We start from the raw sequence: 22,734 nt of genomic DNA, 5'->3' as shown, positions 1-22,734 counted from the left end.
GGGACTGGACACTGATAGCATGGCAAGGTGATGTTGCTGCAGAAACATCAAAAAGTGAGCCTGTCACAGTTCCTGAAGTTTTTAACAGAAATAGCATATGGACACATGTTTAAATACATTTGTAGAGCCTGCATAAAATGTAAAGTCAATACAGAGCCTCTGCTGCCTCTGAGACTTGTTCACATTCACAGCATCTGTACAATTACTGCATGCATAAGTAACTGTGTACAAATAAATGTTTCTTGATTAAACTATCACAGTTAGTAGGGCACAGAAAGTGATTTTATAGACTTCTCTTACCACATACTGAAAAGCCATTAGATTATTTATCTCAACCTTATTTGTATAATTTCTCGTCACTTTTAGCTAATTTATTTTAGAAGTGAGTTCAGTACTTCAAGTAAAGTAAGGACAGACTCCAGAAAAGCATCTGGCCCTATTCTGAAGGCATACAGAAATGGAGAGTCTACCAGATCCATTCCAGTTGTTACTCACCTTTGCTGCTTAACATAATTCTACTGTTTTTTTTTTTAATTTGTCATATTTCAGATTCTTTGTTATGCTATTTTTCAGTAGGGTATAGAGGCCTAATATTTTTCCTCATTGAACAGGGCTAATCCACTGTATTTGGAAGTCCTTCCAGCCTTATGTGTTGTGTTTCACCAGAACAACGTGCTCCGTACCCATTTTTGAGGCTGCAGTTGGAATTGTTTCTGTTGCTAAATTTTTTCTTGGTTATCAGTGTAATATTTGCAAGTTGTTTTTCAGTTCGTAGTACCTTTGCCAAGAATACTTATGTATATCAGATAATATTTTACTATAATTAATTGCAGTATTATAACCAATTCTATTTTGGCAACCCTAAAATGCTTTATAAAGTCATTTAAAAATCCTACTGTGTTTCAGAGTGACATAGAGATGTTTTAAAGGTATTTTTCCTTTCATTTCTTGCAAAGTGTTACTGTCCATTGCTATCAGTGTTACATTTCATCTAGCATAGAAGTTCATCTTGCCTACTTCAAAATGAATGTTGTGTTGAACCTGGAAATGGATGTTGTGGTGAATACAGCTGGCAACACTGGGATGAAAAATTGCTTGCAATAAGGTTGATGCTTGCAGATTTTATTTTGTATTATCTGACTTTTGAAATTTATTTTTTTTTCCTCAACTGTCTTTTCTTCCCAGTAGCTTTTTACATCAAAGAGTTTTGTAATCTTTTTAGCTGAACAGTGATTATCTAAATGCAGGCCTCTTGCCAAATGCTTGGCAGTAGGTACAGTCGAGCAAATATTGTGAGTTCAGACAGGGCAGAGCAAGAAGGAATAGGTTAGCCTGAATCAGAATGCTTGTTGGATCTACAGGCATCTCTGTTCTTGCAATGCTCAGTGCTGCAGGGAGCTGGGAAGTGTTTATGGCTGCTTCCGACTCTAACTTTGTGTGCCTAGGCTTCTAAATTGATGTTCCTTTCTTGCTCTTCATATATTGTAAATAAGCTAGACTGGAACCATGACTAGTAATAAACTCAAAAAGAAGCTACAGTCTGAAAAATAAATGTAGAAATGACATCATGAGGTGGCTTTTCATTGTGTCAGGATGAGTAGTTCAAATTTCATGATGCAGAATTAAGAAGATCCTTCCCCCGTTTACTCAGGTATACTGCAGCGTGACATTCCTAGGCATTGAAGTGGGGTTTAGATGGCAAACCACAATGCTATTTAGGATTTCATATAGATAATCATGCATAAATTACGCCTAGTATATGGATATACGGTATTTCTTAGTAATACTTGGTCAGTAGGACATCAAAATGCCTTGGCCCAGTTCGGGACCAAGTTCTACCCTCACCTGTTGGTCCCAGTAACATATTCTACAGCTGAAATTTGTGAGCGGTGATCATTTGTTTTATGAAGCCTGAGTTTAAATATAATTTGGGTCACTTTTATCTGCAAAGGACTAATGGAAGTGATTTTTATTTTCTTCTTTTTTTTTAATTTTATTTTTTTGTTGGAAAAGCTAGCTAAGTTAAGTCTGAATTCAAATGGGGGAGGAATACAAAGAATAAAACATGTTTTCAGCCAGTATTTTAAACATGGAATATTACAAGCATTAGAGTCAGCTTTGGCCTTTTTGTTGGAAAACTAAAAAGTCAATTGTTCAATCTTTCTCTCATCTTGCATAAGAACCAAGAAATGATTTTTGCAAGTGAGCAAGTTTTGAAAAAACAGCCTTGTCTTGTATCGGTGAGTTTAAAAGGCACTGTCTAAAGACTATTATATTTAAAGAAATAATTCCTTGCTATAGGATACCTCTTTTGATTTCAGGCTTATTTATACCTGTCCTTTGGGAAATTCTACTGCTGTCTTTAGCCTAAAAGAGCAGTCTAATACCAATGTACCTATTCTGTTTAAATCAGTCTAACTTCAGACCTATGTGTGTGGGTCATTGTCCTTCGGTAAAAACCACAACCAAAATCAAACCCTATAACTAATCAACAAAACTTGCATTTTCTACTGTCCTTCCTAGAGAAAACTTTATACAGGACAGCAAATATTAATTTAGTATCTCTTCCAAGGTTGTACATCTTCCTAGGGGAGTTCACAAAGATGTGCAAGGACTCCATACCACATTAATTTTTGCTGCTTTATGACTCTTAATGACTGCAGTAATGGGTCTTTGCTTCTCACAGTTCTGACTTCCTTTTCTGTTTAATGTGCGAAATATTATTACTTTGTTAATTATATATAATTACTTCTCTAAGTTATTAACTTAATTACTCAGAAATCTTTTGATAAATATTCTGTGACCTTATTACATATAGGAAATAATTTTCTTTTCTCACTCTACTTCTGAAGGATGTAGGCATTCCATTAACCTGCATATTTTCCTGTTCTTGAATAGAGAAAAAAAAATCTTTGCTTTTTTTCTCTCTTGATGCAAAACAATAACCTAGGATATTTATTGTGCAAATGCTATGATGTTTATGGTATGCCTTTTTTAAGCCAATTTTTTTTTCTTAAATTTTTAACTATTGCCAAATGACCTAATTTGTGGGGAAAATTTTCTATAAAATGTATCAAGCTGGTTTAATAAGTCTCCTACACAGAGTTAATAGTATTAATATTTTTTTTTTTTCGCTTCAACACAAGACACTTTTAATATCTTACAGACTTCCTTTATGTTTTGGTATATCTTTTTCATGTTTGACTTAAAAACAAACTCTGTCTTTGTGTTGTTAATTATAATTTTAAAATATACTATAAAACCAAAGAAAGTCTATGAAAAATGTCAAAATTCCGTTAAAAACAAATAAAAGCTAAAAAGTCAATAATTATCGCATTTACTTAGTATGCACTTTAGGTTTTTCTGTCCTTCAAGATTTAGACTAATATGCAAAAATGCCTTAAAATTACTGAGCTAAATCCATGTCTGATAACCACTAAAAGCACTGGTTTAATGAGAATAATTTAAATTACATCTGGTTTTAGTTTAATCCATTTTATATTTACATCCTAGATGGTCTCAAACTAAGATGCATAAAATTGCTAATGTATTTCATAAATGATTGTGGAATCTCAAGCTGTCAGACCTTGCATTTCTGTCAGCACATTTTTGATTCAAAGATGTTTGGAAAGAGAAGATAATGTATATCAAGTAATAATATTTCTATTCTAATTAATTTTCTCATGTGAATGATCTTTCCTTTTCTAGTCTAAATTTACATTTGTCCTTTAGCATTTCATTTTTTTTTTGGTTGCAATTTTTAAACCAATGCTTAACTTAATCAATGCTGCTCTCAGGCTCCTGACATTTAAGCTGGCTTAATTTCAGTGTTATTTCAAAACTGCAGCCCAGCGTTTTGTTCCCTTGGTTTGTGTGCTGTGCTGAACCAGAGCTTGTCATTTCGTGTCGTGATCTGCTTAATTCTTTGTCTAGCAGTGGTAAGAATGCTATTGGAAAAATGGCTATTTGCTTAAACAAAGATGGGATTGGAAATCCTAAATGCTGGATTTTTTAAAAAAGGATTTTTTGTTTCTGTGTGCATAAATTATTAATTATTTTTCCCCATTAATTAGCACTCGTATTTCATTACTCCTGATATAACTGGATTGCCAACAATCCCTGAAAGCGTAAGTATGCAGTTTCTTTTTTAAATATTTAAGAGAAGTATCAACCTCATTCTGTGGGTAGGGCTGAACTCTGCTTTTATCAGTAGTAGATGTTTTTTTTTCCAAGACTGTTTTTAGAGTATGATTGATGTCTATTATTACAACCTTTAGCTAGCAGTTACTGTTGCATCCATCATTAACCCATTTTAAAGCATTAACAGGGCATTTTTGACCACTGCTATATCCACCCTTTGTTCATAATTACTTGGCTTTGTTGCATTTATTGGGATTATTTATGTAAAATACATTCTACGTCTGCATCTCAGGTTATTTGAATACCTGCCCTTTAAACGCTGCATTGCTAAGCTGCAAATTCAGCTATCAAGATGTGCAGTTATTTTTTGTGTAAGAAGACATTGTTTCAGGCTTTCTGAAAACATGCTGTACCTGCTTACGTTTGGATAGTAACCATGCACCAGGAATGTTTTGGTGTTTTGTTTTGTTTTGTTTTTTCACAAAGACTTGCACTCTGTAGATGCTAGATCCTTGACGGTGCTGTGGGTAGACTGCAAATTTGAGGTCTCGGATCGCATTCTCTACGGTGTGTTTAGCTGTATAACATCTAATAAAAGAACTTTGAAACTCTGCTTTCCCCTATCGCGTGCTTTCTGCTTTCCACTCTTGCATTTAAATCTGGACCTGAATATGGATGTATAGATGTGCTTTTCCACACTTTCAAATCATAACTTGCTCCTGAAAGTTAACCTCCTGGGGGGTTCACCCCCGCACGCGATGCCGCGGAGCTGGCTGCCGGCCGGCCGGTGTTGCGGTGGTCGCGGCGGGAGCGCGGCCGGGGCAGGCACGGAGCCTGTGGGGCGGGGAGCGGGCCGAGGGCAGGCCTGGGCCTACCTCTGCCGCGGTGGAGGGGACTCTGCGCCCGGCACCCGGAGGAGGTGGCGCGGCCCTTGCTGCAACCCGGGAAACTGCGGAAAGGTGCTGGAGAGAGGAGTAAGAGAGAGGACCCGTGTTGCAAGGGGTCTTCGGGCAGGGCAAGGCTTAGTTTTTAAAAGTTTATTTTCATCTGTTTCACCCTACGGGTTGAATTCTTCTATTTGAAAGAGTTCTTATGTGCTACCTTATTATTTGGGGTTCTAATAAAACATAGATTTGGAGGTTAGAAGGCATCTTATGTGTTCAACTTGAAGAAAATGTGGGGAAACTTCGCTCTGGGCCTCTGGTTGAGGGAGGATCTTGCCATGATGCCATCCTGCAGGTTAATTTTCTGATTCTGTGGGAGAAAGGGAAAGTAATTTTCCAGGTGCCTTTCTGTAATTATTTTTTGCTTCATTTATATAAGTCTCATCCTTCCAGTATGATTCAAAATAGTATGGTACTAATGGAGGGTTAGAACATGCAGGGAGTGAGGAGATGAGGTAATTAGAGTGAATTAGCAATAAAATGAATTTTCTTCCTCTTTGTTGAAAGATTCATACGTTTCAGGGCCAGTAGCTTTTCAGATGTAATGCAGAAATAACTGTGACTGTCTCCCAAAGATATATTGGTCGGCACAAGATTGCAAACTCTTTTTACCACAGCTTTTGCAAGACAGAATCAGCATACCATTACCAACTACAGTGTTAGAGGGTGCCTGAGGTAAATTGGACTCAAATTATCATGGCGCGTCAGCCTCTGACAACCAGATAAAAGTAGCACTTGAAAGCCCAGAGTTTCTTTCTAAATGGAGTGTTTGTAGCCTTAAAACTCTTGTTTTTATCTCTTTCAAAATTTTATGCAGCATGGACCGGGAATAACTCTATATTATGTGTCTTCGAATCAATAATGCATTTCTGAATTTATCTGAAACTGGATCGCTCATTGGATCTTTGTTTGTCTTTTCGATATCTTCTTTTTATTTAATATTGCAATATAACCCAAGAGGAGGTCAACCTTCTGATCATCATCCGGGCTTCAGCTAAAGTTAGCTTTTCGTACAGCAGAGGCTTTCAGGCGACAAACCAGGTGCTGGTGAGCAGCAGCTCTGCCCCATGCCGCGCTCCCTGGCTGCGGAGGGCCGTGAGCTGGCGAGGCCACAGCTGCCCGCCGTGGGCTGGCCCCTGCGGGGGGGTGCCAGGAGTTCAGGGGGGTCACCCCGCTCTCGAGCCTTTACCGCTTGTCTTTGTCCTTGCTGTTTTTTCAGGGGTGCATTACCTTGCTGCCATGCATTGGCCAGATCCAGTAGAGACTAACAGTTCCACTGTTCAGATTTCTATCCTTGGCGAGGGGCGTATAGCTGATAGACCTCCTACATTAATGTTCAGTCATATGTTGTTCCTGAGTAGCGATGAGTAAGAGTTCTGGTTGCAGATACAATAATGAATGTGTGAAATTAAATGTTTTGTATATTGTGGGGTGTATTAGTATATTTTCATACATATTCTCTAACATTTACAAAAATCTGCTGTTTTCCTAGGCATTTTTGCTGGTTGCTGTTTTAGCTTATTCAGAATTTGTGTGTCTTTGGCACTGTGCCATGCAAAAACACTGTTAAGTTCAGCTGGAACACAGAGATTCATCCCTTTCACCACCACCTTTTTCTCTTTTCCCCCCACTTTTGTTTTGTTTTAACTATAAATAAGAGGTGCTGGTGACTTTGCTTTTCATTAAAGCCCACAGTGGGGGGGATGACAGCGATGTTCTTAGGGGCGAAAAGGGTGGCTGCAGGAAGGACCAGAACCTTCCACCAGTGCTGCTGGACAGTTGATGTCCTGGCACGTACAGCTCAAGCAGAAGCTTGGTGTTTTTCAGCAAGCTGTTTTGCTGTACTTGAAGTAGAATAAGATGTGTTGATTTTGGGAGACCCTGGCAAAATAGCACAGTTTTATTATTGCAGCTATGACAGAACAGTTATTGCAGTGGTGGAAGATCTGTTTCTGGGTTGGAAGTAATGAATACCTCAATAGCATACGGTGCTATGGATATAGTACCCAAGTTCATATTTTCTCAAATGTGAAAAAAAAGGGCAAATCTAAATGCACAAGCATAATCAAATGAGCAAAATATTAATAACACCAAAGTTAATTTTTCATTGGCTTCAAACCCTAATCAATTATTCTTAAAGCATACAAATTTTAATGCAAAGGGATTTCTTTCATAATTTTGGGTTGCTTTTTTTTCCCACCTACTAATTAGACAAAAATATTTGTAAGTAATATATAAAATGTTCCACTTAACTAATACTGTTACTATATTGTTAACATCTTATTTATTTAAACAGAGAAACCTCACTGAATATTTTGTTGCTGTGGATGTGAACAACATGCTGCAACTTTATGCCAGTATGTTGCATGAGAGACGAATCATTATTACCTCTAGCAAACTAAGCACTGTAAGTACTTCACACATCTCCTTTTAAGTAGAATATATTGAACATTTCACAAAATGACCTGCAGACCTTTCTGGTTTTAGATATGTTCCATGTGTACTTATAAGACAATATCTACATAGTTTTCTGATATATGGTTTTAGTCTGGCTCTTGAAGTACAAAAGTCTGATTTATATAAGACCTACTCAGATACATTAAGTCAGGTTAATTATTTTTCTTATCAGGAGATGAGAGTTCTTTAACTCTCCTGAGTTCATTTCTGTGCCTTCTAACCTAAAAAGAATTCTTAAGGGCTATTATAAGATCTTTATTATTCACTTGTGGCTTATTCCATTGGAGCTACTTGAAAGAAATCAAGGGTCCATAATAATAGCTGCTATCCTAACCTGGTAATAGGTAGATTCATCTTTGTTAGAGTGGTTTGGGAGTGCATACTGTAATAGCTCTGATTTGGAGCAGTTCTTCAGGCTGATAATAATGTGCAAGTCAAAATAGCAATTTTTTTATTAAAGGTTTTAGGCTACAGCCCACATTAAAATGTTTGTTGTTTTTTTTTTTTTTTTCCTCTTACGCCTGCTTAGACTGCTTAATAAAAGAATGTTGTGTTTAATTTTGAAAGAATACCTTAAATTTTCAGATGTTATTTTGTTTTCACAGAATCTTACGAGTTTTTAAAATATCCTATATTAGTATATAGTATCCTACATTCATAGAAGACTGTCACTTTATAACCAACTTTCATCGTATATTTGTTATGCAGAATCTTGTCTGTTAAGCACAGTCATTGAAAATACCTTTTTTTTTTTTTTAACAGTATTGTATAAAACATTTAGTTTAATATGCTTTTTATGGTAGAAAATCAACTTTATGTTCCTGAACACTGCTAATTTTAGTACCAAATAAATGAACGATTATTTTCAACACATAGGTACAAGGTTGGATGTAGTACTAAAAATTAATATTTTCAAAGACTTGCAGGTGCTGATTTCCAATACACATGTGCATGTAAGGAGTGAGAATTTTTGTATTATAAATAGTGGATAAAACCCCTTTAAACTCTTTTGAGTCAAAAGTAGATCGAAGATAAAGAAGATTCAGAATCACCATAAAAGGCTGACAGGTTTTACAATTCTAGGTGATAGCAGTAATTATATAACTGCTTTATTTTTTTTTAAACACCACAGTGTTGGGTCCCTGAATCTGCAGTCACTGATGCAGTTAGAGGAATGCACAAAGGCAGCACTTTACCGGTGGAAATATATAAGCAGAGGCCACATGAACAACTGAAAACCAGAAAAATAAATAATGAATATAAGCAATCTTTAATAGTCTGTGGCATATTTTTTAACTACCAAAGGTTTGACTTTGTTTTAGGAAATTTCCATATTCTGTTACACTCTTCCCCTGCCACCCTCCCACCCCTCCATGTCTAGGGGAAGAATTGGGCATTATAACACGGGAATAAGACCACCCAAATGGGCAAAGAAGATCTGAAGGGAAAGCCCTTTCAAAGAACCTGGCTTAGTAGAAGTTCACATGATATAGCAAAACCATGGAATCAAAATTTTTTTTTATTTTTTCAGTTTGCCAGTCTGGGACCCAGCTTGCTATATTAAAAGAAAAAATACACCAAAAAAATCCTCATCTGCAATGATGCCCCAGTCAGACCTCTTTTACTGCTCCAGTAGAGAGGAGATAGGAATCATGATGGCAGCTCTGTGCCTGTGGAAGATTAATTCTGCAGGCGGCCACGTGTCCGTCTGCTTAACACGATTTAGAATCGTATTCTCAGCCTACGTTTGGATCCTCTTAAGACTTATTTTTGTGAGACTGAACTTCTCAGTTGATCTCCACTGCTGTGATAAGACAAGAGAAGAGGAGGTATCATAATCGCATTGTGCAGATCTAGACCACCTCATTTCTATGTTCAGGTTCCAAGCCCTTTGGAATTCATTATAGAACAACGGGTGTAATATGCTGTTTGTGAGAAACTTTAACTTTGTTTAAAATTCAGCTGTTTATTCCATAATAGTTGTCTTGATGGTGTCCTTACTTGAAAATAGTTTACATCACTTTTGTGGATAAGGATGTGTAGCAATAGCAGACATTTGTAATGGCATTTGGATGTCCTGAAGAATGTCCCCAAGCTGTGAATGTAAATAGTAGATTGCAGGTCAAGTCCAAAAAGAGATTGCACATCAATTTAACTTTCTTCTAGTTATTTTTTTCAGCATTACGTAAGTCATAGCTAGATGAAATTACTGCCACATCATGTTGGATCCACTTTTGATATAGGACTAAGTTAATTTTCACCTGCACCAGTGAGTTCTGATAAAACAGAAAAATAGACCTTGCTTATCAGGAGCTTCAGTGAGAACTGTTAGCTGCTAATCTCTTTCATAAACAGAACAGGACTGATGCGAGGCTTGCTTCTTTACAGAGCAATATAATTTAAAAAATAAATTAAACACTTCTCAGTATCTCCTGTAAGAATTGCCAAGAATGATTAAATGTGTTTTTGGCATAAAATAGTCCGTCTTTAAAATGTTGGATTGCTTAATATATTGCCAATAAGCAAATGGGAGTGTATTTGGGCATTAACATTTGCTAGCTTTGTGCTGTTTTACTATCGCGTACAAAACACAGCAGACTGGTACTTTGTGTTGTAAAGGTCATGTTTTAATATTCCTAAGTTACAGCTTGATACTTGAAAAAATTATTTGTTCAAAAACAGTGCTATCAAGTACAACTTTCTGTTAAGGGAGTTGTGCCTTATCTTTAGGGTTAACTGAATATCAAGTGTTTATGTCAGTTCATGAAGACTGGGTTGTGATGTCACCTTCAAGTTATCAGCTCTGTTTCGGTTCACTATCTCAGGGCAGTGACTGATAACAAAAGGCATAATTCAAGGCATTGCTCACCTTCTCCTTGCCCTTCTTGTGGGGGGCCAGGAATGGAAAACTATACTTACTTATGTAGAGGAATTCTTTGTCTAGCATATCTGCCCTATAAATTTTATTCTTTCATTATACTCAAGTAAAGGAAAAGTAGAAGGGAAAAAATGATACTGTATTTATAAAGAAGGCTTACTTTGGATGAAAAAAGAGAAAAGGAAAAGAAGGTTGCCTATTTTAAGCCGTTGAGTACAGCTTTTTAATTTGATCAAAAAAAAAAGAAGAAAAATATAAGTATCATTTTATCCTGAGGGCGTGTTTCAATTGTCAGTTTATATTTTATTACAGCCGAGCAGGATTTGTTTTATATGCATCTGCTGATTTTTGCAATTGTTACGTATTCTTTACATCTTTCTTCAAATTGACTTTCTGTGGTTTTACCCCATTTAAAAGCTCCTTTGGAGAACTTTGTCTACTTGCCCTACCAATTATTAGCAACATATAAGTGGAAACTTCCCACCACTCCTTTCTATTGTAGCTTCTGGGTCATTATTTGCCCTAACTGTTGATTCTTTTATTAGCTTGACTTTCCAACCACTTTAATAATGTGATTATCACCAACCTCACAGCTTGCTTCAGGCTTAGTGTTAGAGAGAGATGGATTCAGCTAGCCTGAGGATTATGTTCTGTAAGATCTGTTTGTAGCAAAATTACCATTTCTGGCTTTTGAACAGTAAACTATGAAAAACAAACAGATTACATGGTTTTGGATTAAATGAAAGAATGAATGAAACAAAGGAATTGATCTATACACAGAGGTGGCTGTCAGTTGTTTCACTTTAGCTGTAAAAGGAAGACCTTTCCTAAATGTCATGCTGTATGTTCTTACACAGCACTGTTTTCTCACACGTCACTGCATCTGCATGTATTCTTATTAGTTGCATGGAACTGCATGAGTTTCGGCACAAATTGTTTTTTAATTTGGTCTTTCTATAAATTATTAAAGTGCTGGGGATGGCGTTTCCAAGAAGGCTGAACTACAGCATTGATTTTATGCATGCTGGAGGCAGGCCCTAGATGTTTTGGCCCCAAGTGCACCTGCTGTGGTAGTCTACCAGAACATCATACCACACTCTCATGTATTCAAAGCAAAGGAATAAATCATGATTTTACAACAGTGCATCAGTTGACTTATTGCTGTTTTGTGACCGGAGGTAGGAAGGATTGCTGTTTAAAGCCATGTCATCGGTTCTCAAGTCACTCAAGCATGAAAGCTTGTCATATGCCTCTGTAATTGTACCTCACCAGTCTTTCCCTAACTAGTCAGCTGGGGCTGTGCGTTTTGTCTCAAACACCCGGCTGGCCAGTGTCTGACAGGAGCTTTCTCATCATCCTGTCAGTAATATGCTAACTAGAGTGTATCTTCTGTGGCCTACACTGGCAGGTGGAAAGTGTGCTACACTTTAAAGCAAATGTCTAAACGTTATCTCCATTTTGACCGGTATTTGTTTCAGGTAATACAAGTCAGATGTGTCTGAGAGCATGGTGGTTACAAAGTTCTGCTTTGTGCTGCCTGTAGGTTTCTTTGGTCTATAAAACAAATGTATATGTCAATAAAAGCTACAGATTTTATTTTTATTTTTTGTGGTGAAGGAGCACTGTATATAAATTTACACACAAACATACATTTGTGGAATCACTTTTACTGTTGCTTATATGCAAAGAGCTTTCTGCAGTTGCCTTCAGTTGCCACAGTGAGTTGGGCTGAGTGGTGGCTTCATGTCCCTTGCCTCGTTAGTCTCGTTCAGGTATGGTCACTCAGGTGCTGGGAAGGTGTGGAGACTCCTTGGAGAATTTAATACCAGCCGCTAGAGAAAGTGAATCCCCTAACTCTAAAAACGATATCTTTGTGAATCGCTTTGCTCCTCCTGCATCTGACTCTATGAAATTATTGAGTTTATTCCAAAATCCGTATGTCCCGAGGCAATAATATTGCCAACTGAATCAGTAAACAACTGTGGTGATTGTCTGTTTCTCTCACTTCACTTAAATCTCCCTGTGGTTTACGTGTTGGAGATTCGTGGGTATGGTTAAAAAAGCTGCCAAGCAGCACCTTGTGACTAGGCCATATCACTGACACATGGTTTTGGAGCACAGCGCATGTTAGTGTGGAGCCTGGAAAGGCAGAAAGCTCCTCTTGCATATTTTTGTGTTTCTGAGATCAGAGTTGGCTATTTATGGAACGACTTCTCTGGTGCAAACTAAGGATCCAAGACAGTAGAACTATTGGCTTCATACAGGCCTTCCATGCTAAAGAAAATAGTGGCACTGGGAGATGTCCTTCAGTTTAGTGACATCCTTGCATTGCCCTATGATAGGGTGATGCTCCCAGTTCCAATTAAATGAACTAAAACATCTAATTTATTTTATTTGTGCGCTGTAGTGAAGTCACAATTTTATCTAAATATGTATTTATGAAGTGTATGGCAGATCTGTTGTAAATAATAGGTTCAAATAATTTAAAAAATTATCAATTTAAAATTTAATTTGCATATCAAATTCCTGTGACATAGTACATAGTAGGCAGGAATGTACAAGGGCTAAATTTAGTTCTTGGAAAACAAGAGATGCATGGGAATTTATCATTAACTTGCAAGGCAGAACAGATATTCCGCTGATACTCACTGAGATCCCAGAAGCATAATTAGAATTCATTTTGGTGTATTAGGTCAATTAGACCATTTACTCTGGGAGTAGATGAGGAGTGGTGTTTAATAATTTTTTTTTTTATGGGTCAGGTGTAAGCAGTCTAAGAAAAACTGGCCAGAGGTGCGTGTCGTGGGTGTAGTTCACGTCCCATTGGGACACTCATAGGGAGTGTGCTTCTAGCAATGAAGCTACGGGATGTTAATATGGAATCAAAAAAGTTGCAGATTGAGATTACCTGGCATCTATGTAGAACATGAAGAACTGTATCACTGGCTTTTATTTAAAAAAATATCCCAAATCCCAAACAAAGAAGAAGAAAAAAAAAACACGCTGTAAAAGAAAAGCATGTAGACAGAAAGACAGATCTACAAATTCATTTCAAACTTAAATTTTTCACTTATTAGTACTTTCATAAAAAAGAACAAATCCAAGATTAAGATAATCTGTGGCAAAAATTGTTTCTTTTTCCAATTCATATAAACTTTGTCAATTCAGTAAAAACTGCCAGAAGAAAATGCTGTGTAGAGCCAGTGCAGGCACTGCTGTGGGCATATGCTATCTAATAGAAGCCTTTAGGTACTGAATCCTTTGTGGTTGGGCTGTGTGAGAACTGAAAGTGAGAGTCTGTATTCTGCTGACCAGGACTGCCTAACCCCCTAAAAAAAGCACCACTGAAGTCATTGTTCGTCGTGTGAAAGATATGAATACAAGTTACTGAAGGGTGTGTGCGTGTAATACCAGCTCTCTGTTCTGGTGTGCCATTAGGGCAAGGTTTCCCCTTTTTCACAGTCACTGCTGCTTTATCACTCTTTTTTTCCAAAATTCACCAATGATGAGATGAACTATAACGTAGTCAGTGGTTATCTCTACCCTTGCTTGCAGTAAGTAAGTTGTCTGTCAGCTAGTCACAAGGAAGCTGTTCCCTGCTGCTTCTTAATTAGTGTATGGCAGAACAACATACCATGGAGTTACTCTGGGGGAGGAAATGTTAATAAAAATTATTTTCCTGGAAACTCTCCTTTCAGAAGCGAGAAACATTTGCACAACTCCCTTGTTTTATGGGAGGGTAGCTCTTCCTCCATAGAGACAGGTCATAAAATAAAGGATTGGGGAGGAAAGGGGGAGTCAGGAGATGGTCAAGAAAAGGAACAAAAAGATATATATGTTTGTGTTCTTCTGTGTTTTTGTGAGAGAGGAAGAGATAAAGAAGTTAGGAAATGAATCTCAAAATGAGAATAAGCAAATTATCAAGAATGTACAGAGATGGAATGAAGAAATATGAGGAAATTGAAATTATTGAACAGATGACATAAGCATATTTAGTCTATTGTAGAATAAACTAATATTTTTATTTTTTATATATATATTTGTTTTTATTATAGAATAAACAAATATCAGAAGAGACCTGTTAGTTAACCTAATCTGTAATGTGGTAGGGATAAAAGCTGATGACTAACTTCCAGAAGTTTCATTTTCAACACATGAAAAATACTAAAAACCTTTGTGGAATGAAGCAATTGAGTAACTGAATCAAGTTACGTGGCTTTTTCTATGTCACCCATGCCTACTTTGTTACATAAATACCTCTGATATGTAGGTACCTATGATAAAAGCGCACATAGGTCCTTAGTATAGGCACAGTATGCCAGTGGTATTCCTTCTTGAGCACTCACCTGTCTACTACCACTTCAGTTTTATTTTCTGCTCAGCTTCCGTTACGGGGAAACATGTCACTCCTGGAGCCAGAGGCAAGGAACAAACCGTGTCTGCAGTCTTTTCCCTTCCAAACTAATGCACAAGAATGATGCCATAATGCTGCTTTGTGAATCAAGAATTGAAAGAAAAGAATGAAATTGATTGTATATGAAGTTCTGTCAAATTCATGAATAACACTCTTGTCTTCCCTTTCCTTCCTCCAGAAATAATGGTAAGAGGAAGTGAATAATATGAAAAAAAAACAAAAAAAACAAAAAAAAACCAACCCAAAAAACCTCCAAAAAAACAAAACAAAAACCGAAGGAAAAAAAAAAAAGACAATCCAGGAAACAATAAATTTTTATATTAGTGTTTTATTTTTCACCTTTAATTCTCACAATGGAAAAAGTTAAAATTTTCATCTGTGGACAAAAAATATAGTTCCCTTCCCCTCTCTTCCACTCTCTCCCATCTGTGAGAGAGGAGAGGTTGGGGGGGTCTCATCTTGCCAACAGGGGGAAAATGCTTTCATTATGGCTCATTTAAGGTCCTCCCTCTTTTTTTCTTAAAGATTCTGTGGATATCAGATGGAAAATGATTAGCCAGGAGCTAAATTAAAGAAATGCCTAAGAAGTGGCTGTGGATATGGTGTCTCAGTATATTCTGTTCTCCTTTGTTGCTAACTTTTTTTTTGTCAGTGACTTCTGACATCTCACCAATGCCAGCAGAATGGACTAAGTTTATGATTTAGTCTGTTTATTCTTTAGAGCTGGAAAGGCATTTATGCTCTGTTGCAAAATGATGAAAGCAAGGTTCCCTTCCCACTTTTACTCCCCAGCAGTCTTCCCCCACCCACTCAAGAAACGGATGGGAAGAGAGGTCTTAATAACTGTTAAGTATCTGTTATGGGTTCAGGCCTGATCTCATTCCCAGTCAAACAAGATTTAGATATGGATAACCCTCTAACAAAGCTGGTAGTCTTAGGAGTTGTAATAATGTAGAGGAGAGGCTTCCTTTCACCTATATGACTTTTCCCCTTTCAGGAAGCAGATAGTGGTTTCTCAGTAACTCTTGTGAACTGGGAGTATTGGGGTTATTGCAATAAGAGTTGGTCCAGGTGGATGGCAGCCACCAGAATTGTGGTAAAACGGTGAGCCATCCCCTACAACTTATTGCTATAGGTATTAATAAGTAAATGAGATAACAAAGCAGAATCTTTGGCATCTTTCAACATATGTGTGGTCAAGGCAGTGGGAGGGAAGCAGTTCTTTGGCCCAATGGGACTGTGAGGGAGGGGGGAGAGAGCACACCAGTACCCATTTCTGGACATGGTGTTGACAGAGATTGACAGTGTTTGAGGGTTTTCAGGAAATGGTTTTATCACAATAGTTCTTTAGTTGCTTACAGTAGATTTTGAAAGGTTGTATGGTATCACAGGTTGATTTTACTTTAGCATTTTGTCTAACTTCTGCTTCTGTTTTTGGCTTTCTGACAAGAGTCTGCTAATCAGTTTCTGTCTTTCTAGTTTGTGCATTGTGGTGTGTGCAAATCTTGCCACCTATGCTCTGCCTTTCTTTTTACCATTGTTTATAGAAAAGGCTTTGAAGAAAATAATTTCTATAGATAGAAAGTAACTGCTAGGTAAGTTTTGTGCAGGATAAAGAATAATTATTTTCACATTACTCTTTGAAATTATGTGAACAATAAGTATCAAATAAGCATAATATGTGAGTCTGCAGAAAATCTCTCAGCTGAAATAGTATGGCTTTAGATGTGTCACAGCATTTTAGCGAAAACTAAAATTAGGGGGGGAAAAAAAAAAGGAAAAGAAAAAGGGGCAAGTCCCTTTGAAATCCAGGGTAGAAAGGTTCATTGATAGAAGTGAGTATTGGAGTAGCAGAGACACACATCAGAATTACTGAATCCATGTGAGGGATAGGGAGGAGCTGCACTCTTCAGGTTCCCAGAAGCAGGTAAACCTGCTTTGATCAACTCTTGAACTAAAACTTTTTGTGACCATTCCTGTTCAGCAGTATGTAGATTTTGAACAACAGTCTTCCCAAGTGGCGGCTTATTGCCATAAGGTGGAAAGTAACTCATTATTCTCTCGAATTTGTGCGTTATTTCAGTCTTGTAGGGATTTGGTAGCAATCAATTTACTGTTGCCCAATAATGAATTTTGCTAACAAACTTTGTAACATGATCTCCCACTATTTGGAGAGACTGTATTATCACCAGACAGATAGTTCTAGCATTTCATTTTTTTTTTTTTCAGGAGACAAAGATAAAATTATTTTACCAGAATCACTACAAAACTCTGGAGAAATACCACATTCTTTCCTTGCAGAGTGATGAAAGCTTATATGGTCATGCTGAGTGCTGATCAGAAGAGATCAGAAACATACTGAAACTTTCATTTGTACTCAGTAAACTGCCTGCCCATTTTATTATGGATATGAAACACAAGTCTGGTAGGTCTTTTCCAGTGCAGTGGACTACAGAAGGATGTCACAACAACATTTTTTGCCTCCAAACACGTAATAAACTATCAGATTTGCAGTAACTAGGTTCTGCAGCACTATTCTGCTGTAAATTAAGATATTTTAGCAATCGGCAGAGTTGAGCAATGATACATGTGTGTTATGCATAAATATATAGCAAATTTTATTGGACAGATGCTCTCACCTTGTGTATACAAGCTTGTCTGTAAAGGGGCTCAGTTCACAGTTGATGTAACCTCCAGTTGTCGCTGTTGCAAAATAGGTAAGGTTGTACAGAGCCTTGAAGGCAACTTCAAGATAATTTAGGATAACAACTACCTGTCTTGAAAAAGAGATTTTCCTGATCTATGACATTTCTCTTTTTACTTTTTTTTTTTTTTTTAAAAAAGATGGATTTTGATTGTTCCTTTTGGAATAGATACCAATCAACAGACATGCTCCATACAAGTGTCTTTTTCCTTAAATAGTGTAAAGAATTGTTTTCTGCAAAAGATCTCACCACTTGGTCAAGCAACAGATGCTCATTTCTGTACCTCAGAGCTCGTGCTGCGCTCTCTGCTTTATTGTCTCCTCCTTCAGTGTTCAGCAGGCTGCCTGCCGGGGCTCTGGCTGGCCCCACTCCCAACCACAGGTGCTATCAGATGCACCCCCAAATCCAGTGTTGCCCTTCTAGACCTCTGAGTTCTTATGTAAGCAGTCAGGCACTACTTGGTCTCTGAATGCTTTTCAGATGTCTTCAGCTGTCTGGTTACTTAAGACATGCAGCATTATTCCAAAGTTTGCAGTAGTCCCCATTCAATTTAGAGTGAATATGTCAAAGAGGTAAGTTAAAGTACCTAATGCATTTGAGAAATGCAGTCACTCTTGCAGCAGTAAAAAAGGCGAAAAGAGAATTTTCCAGAAAGGGTGCAATTTTTAATATGAAATTCATAAGTATCAGTATTTGCTTAAAGGCAGAGTTGGCACAGTATTGAAATGTCACACAGTTTGAAGAGCAGCAGAATCCCATAGCTGCTTGTATTACAGGCTGTATACAACAGGAAACCTACTGCAGCAGCATAGATAGAAATATATAAGTAAGATGTTACATTAAGATGTTATTAAATAGAAAAGCAAGGACTAGTACAGCAAAACCTTGATGTGTGAGTAATCAGATCTTCATCTTCCCTGCTAGAAATGATAAAATTTAGTAAATTTTTTAAGATTCAAAAAGGTTATATAGATGCCAGTCTGAGTGCCACACCAAAATATAGATTGTAAAACAGTTAATAAAACTTCAAATGTTTTTAAGGAATTATCCACTTCCTCTGTTAAAGCGAGAACTAAAATATAACACAGACATAGGCATAATATAGGAAAAATATTTCTTTATGCAAATAGTATAGTCATCTTAATTTATAATTTAAGAATGCCTATTAAGAGGAGGAGGCGGCTGTATACATCCGGGGATATCCTGTATAACTGTATGCTTAGCTTTATTTCAATCTGTGATTGAAATATATGGAATGCTAATTTTTATATAGGTGGTTGCAGTTTGAAATTTATGTACTACGTACAATAGTATGTGGACATACTAATTAGTAATTCCATATCCATTTTGAGTAAAAGAGTAAAAAGCATGATGCTGAGCTTGACTGCGCTATCAGCAGTGTTAGTTAAGCTACAGAGAGAGATAATATGGAAATAAAACTCAAATCCCACTGTGTAGAAGAGGGATAAGATACTCATTTATTTCTTCCCCCAAATCAATTAATTCTTAGTACCAACACAGTGACTATTAAAAATAGCCATTATTGTAAGTCTGAAATGAGAGTAATTGCGGAGGTTTGATGTAAAACTAAGAAATGAGATGTTAATCTGAAACGAAGAGTTTAAATACGGAATTATGATATACTTGGCTTTCTGTAGTGTAGCTGTCAGGCTTGGGCAGTTCGCTGGTCAATAGTGACATTCTGTGTGTCAGTGAACAGAGTCTCCTGATACCTTAACCTGCAGTTCACACATTACTGAAGCTCCAACTGTCGAACATTCAAGTCCCTTGGTACTACTACAGCTTCCAGACTCTCCTGACTGGCTCATGTTTCATTCTTTGGCAATTTGCCCTAATGATATCCCTCAGGAGCTTTCAGACCTTCTTCTTTTCCATATTTAATCGTGTTATATTAATCTGAGTGCTAAGCAAACTATGCTGCACAAATTGTAATTGTCCGTGACTTTTGCTGCAATGGTCTTATAATTACTTTTTTAATTTTTAGTCTGAAAATACATGTATGAAATTGCAGTATAATTTTTATTTACAAGTCTAAATGTCTAAGACAGCCAGAGTGTGAAAGCTTTAACTGCTGATCTGTTCCACAAAGAGGTATTTTTTTTCCTGTAAAATCCATAATGTTTTAGCACTTGCTGTATGGACAGGATTTACATCTTATTTTTAGCTCTTCATTTTCTTACTGTAAAAGTACATGTCTCATAAACAGCACTATTATCAAGTTAACCTCAGATAGTAATTTTGTTGTGATATAAAACATTAGGACAGTCTTGTCTTTTTCCATAAGCTTGGTGTCTTCTATGTGGGGCATTCCCTTTTTACATTTTTTGGGGGGGGCAGTGATGCTTGTAGTGTTTTTATGTACTGGATATAGGCTACCTCATGTTTAACACAGTCTTGATGTTTTCTCATTCTGTTGTTAACTCAGTGGCTATGTAATAAAATGAATACATTTGAGTGACTCCCTGATAGCAACGTAGTATTTGATAGATCAAATTTGAATTCTTTATGTGTTGGAGATTATTTTGTTCTTTTGGGAGGTGAACTTGACCACATTTCTAATAAATTCCATAAATTTTTTGGGGGGAGGGAGTGAGTGTTTTTTACTTTTTGGTTTTCCTTTTTATTGCCTTATTTTTTTATTTTGAGTTTTTTTTAATTTGTTTGTTTGTTTCAAAGGAAAAAAAAAAAAAAAAAAAAGATGCCCATTTTGAATGGTAATCAGATCATAACACCTCCTTCCTTGGTTGAGGAGTCCTTCATTTTCTGGTGATGCTAGTGCCAGACTTTCCAGTCTCTGCTTTGGGAAGGGAGTTGTGGAAAACTGTAATAGAGTTGCTTTGCTGTCACAGTGGGTATTGACTTCAGATCTTTTTAAAGGTAGTTTGGAAATCAAGATAGTGACACAAATGGGAGTTAATCCTGCTCCCGAGTTCAGTGCTCTTCTGCAGCTTCATGCAGTTTCAGATCAATTCCAGTTGTTTCAAACAGCAGAAATGTGGGCCAAAAATAATCTCGGAGTCTTTCCTGCTCAGTGGATCCGAGTGCAGCTGGGGTGCACTCAAGTTCTGTCTGTTCATGGCAGTACCCACGTTTGACTGCGATAAACATTGAGTAGTGCATGTTTATTTTCCTTTTTTTCAAGGAAATAGATGAACAGGGCTAACTTTTAATTGTCTTGTTAGCCTAACTACTTGCATATGTTGTACCTGTATACTTATATCAGAGTTCTTCATAGATGTGTTTAACCAATTAGTAGTAATTAAAAAATGCTATAAAAGGTGGTTTGGGAAGGTTAAGATTCTTAAATGTCTGAAAGTTAATTTAAGATTTTATATTTTCTTTTTTACTCATATTTTTTTATTGCCAATTCTGTGTATTTTTATTTTTAGTTAACTGCTTGTGTTCATGCGTCAGCTGCATTATTATATCCAATGTATTGGCAACATATTTACATCCCAGTGCTTCCTCCACATCTTCTGGACTACTGCTGGTAAGACACCTAACCTGTTATCCCCATTTCTGAGATTCTTACCTGTCTTGTAATTCTGAGTAACTGATGACAACACTAACTACTTATGTGACTAAATATGCAGGATCCAGTTTATGAAAGCACTTGAGCCAATGCTTAAATGATGACCTGAATAGAGATATTTCAGCACATCTTCACACGGTGTTTGAATTGGTACCTTGAATTTCAGTGCTGATTACTATTAGTGCAGCATTTAGAATCATGTTTATAACTGTTCCTGTTTTATTGTTAGAGAATGCATTCAGTAATTAAATGTGACTGTGTTATGGTTTTCTTTTATTTGGAATTTACTTTAACTTGAGATAAATAATACTGATAGAAACATTCAGAAAAAAAACTCATCAGTTTTTCTGGAATCGAACATTAGTAGACATCAATGTTTCGCTTGGGTCTATACAGTAATTTAATACCTGTGTTCTAGACTCAGCCAGGTTCAGGATCCTATCCAACACCTTCCTGAAAGAGCTTAAAATCTCCTTTTGGTATTTCCAAAATTTTAATTTTAAGAATTTTGCTTCTCTTGATGTGTTTCTGTTCACGTGACAGACTTTGTGGGTTTGGCAAATTTTAAAGGAGAAAGAATCACTTTTTGAGTCACTTCCTTCAAAGGATGATGTTTCCACATGCCTGTGTTTCAAGATTTCAGGCTAAGAGGAGATCTACTTTCTTTTATTCGTAGTAGTGCCAGAGACACCAAATGAGAGTTTCCATTAAAGCCCCTAAAACAGGAGTATCCATCCCTGGAGACTTCACTTTAACTAGACCCTATGGATCTGTGGTGGAAAAATGAACCATTTAAAGCCATTTATTATATAAAAACCGAGTCCAAGTCATATGCCTACCAACATAAGTCTATGTTCTGTTATTAATGTTTTTCTTCAAGGAAATAAATTAGGCTTGTATCTTTGCTGGGCTTTATGTTTTGTTTTGTTTTGTTTTTCTGGAACCTCTATAAATATTGATGTTCCATTGAACTTCACCCAGTCTATTGAACTTGTTTTCAAAGAAATTCTCATTATGTTTCCTTCAGTCTCTTTGATAGTTTTTCCTCAAGTTTACAATATTTGCCCATGGTATATCTTTTTCTGGGGTAGTTCCTATGCTTCATATGTATATTATTTATTGTTTTTAAAAAGAAATAGAATATTCTTCTCCCACTCCTTCCTTTATTTTCAACTATAGCTAGCCTTTCATCTTTAATGATAGTTTTCTTTTGAAGAAACTCTGTCCTAATTGTTTTTCCTCCTAGCTTTGATAAATGCACCAAGATGCGGTAGAGCTTGGATGTATTTGTTTAGTTTTTGTATTACTTGAGCTTGCCACCAGAAGCTTTGTAATTCTTCAGTATCATCCATAAATGCTTTTTCTCAGAAGGCAGATGGACACCTTTATTCAAGCTGTACCCTGCAGAGTGCATCCTTAATACTAGAACATTTTTTTATTTCCCCTCCTAAGCACAGATAATGTTTCCAGAAATAATAATGTTAGATGCTGTACACAGATTCTTGTGATGATGATAATAGTTGAGATTCTAGGTCATTATGGCGTGACCTGTGAATTTTTTTTACTCATTAAAAAGAAGCATGGAGTTTCTTAAACTTGTAAAACTCATTTATATCCCTTTTTCTTTTTCACAGTAGTACAAT

General features: G+C 36.7%; 1 protein-coding gene across 3 annotated transcripts in view; it reads left to right on the top strand.

The window, feature by feature from the left end:
* Positions 1 to 22,734, top strand: part of DENND1B (DENN domain containing 1B) — a 162,958-nt gene that overhangs the window by 80,064 nt on the left and 60,160 nt on the right. The window contains exons 8-11 of one of the 3 annotated variants that reach the window (XM_042804385.1): positions 2,181 to 2,240; positions 4,074 to 4,127; positions 7,381 to 7,491; positions 20,949 to 21,049. In XM_042804385.1, coding sequence (XP_042660319.1) covers positions 2,181 to 2,240; positions 4,074 to 4,127; positions 7,381 to 7,491; positions 20,949 to 21,049 — 326 coding nt within the window. The remainder of the gene's footprint in view (positions 1 to 2,180; positions 2,241 to 4,073; positions 4,128 to 7,380; positions 7,492 to 20,948; positions 21,050 to 22,734) is intronic. The other 2 variants (XM_042804379.1, XM_042804384.1) reach the window with 2 other exon arrangements.

The sequence above is a fragment of the Tyto alba genome, unplaced genomic scaffold (genome assembly GCF_018691265.1).
Source record: "Tyto alba isolate M040663 unplaced genomic scaffold, T.alba_DEE_v4.0 Super-Scaffold_1000006, whole genome shotgun sequence".
In the NCBI taxonomy this organism is placed as follows: Eukaryota; Metazoa; Chordata; class Aves; order Strigiformes; family Tytonidae; genus Tyto; species Tyto alba.
The sequence above is the reverse complement of the archived record's forward strand: the minus strand, read 5'-3'. Positions and strand labels throughout refer to the sequence as shown.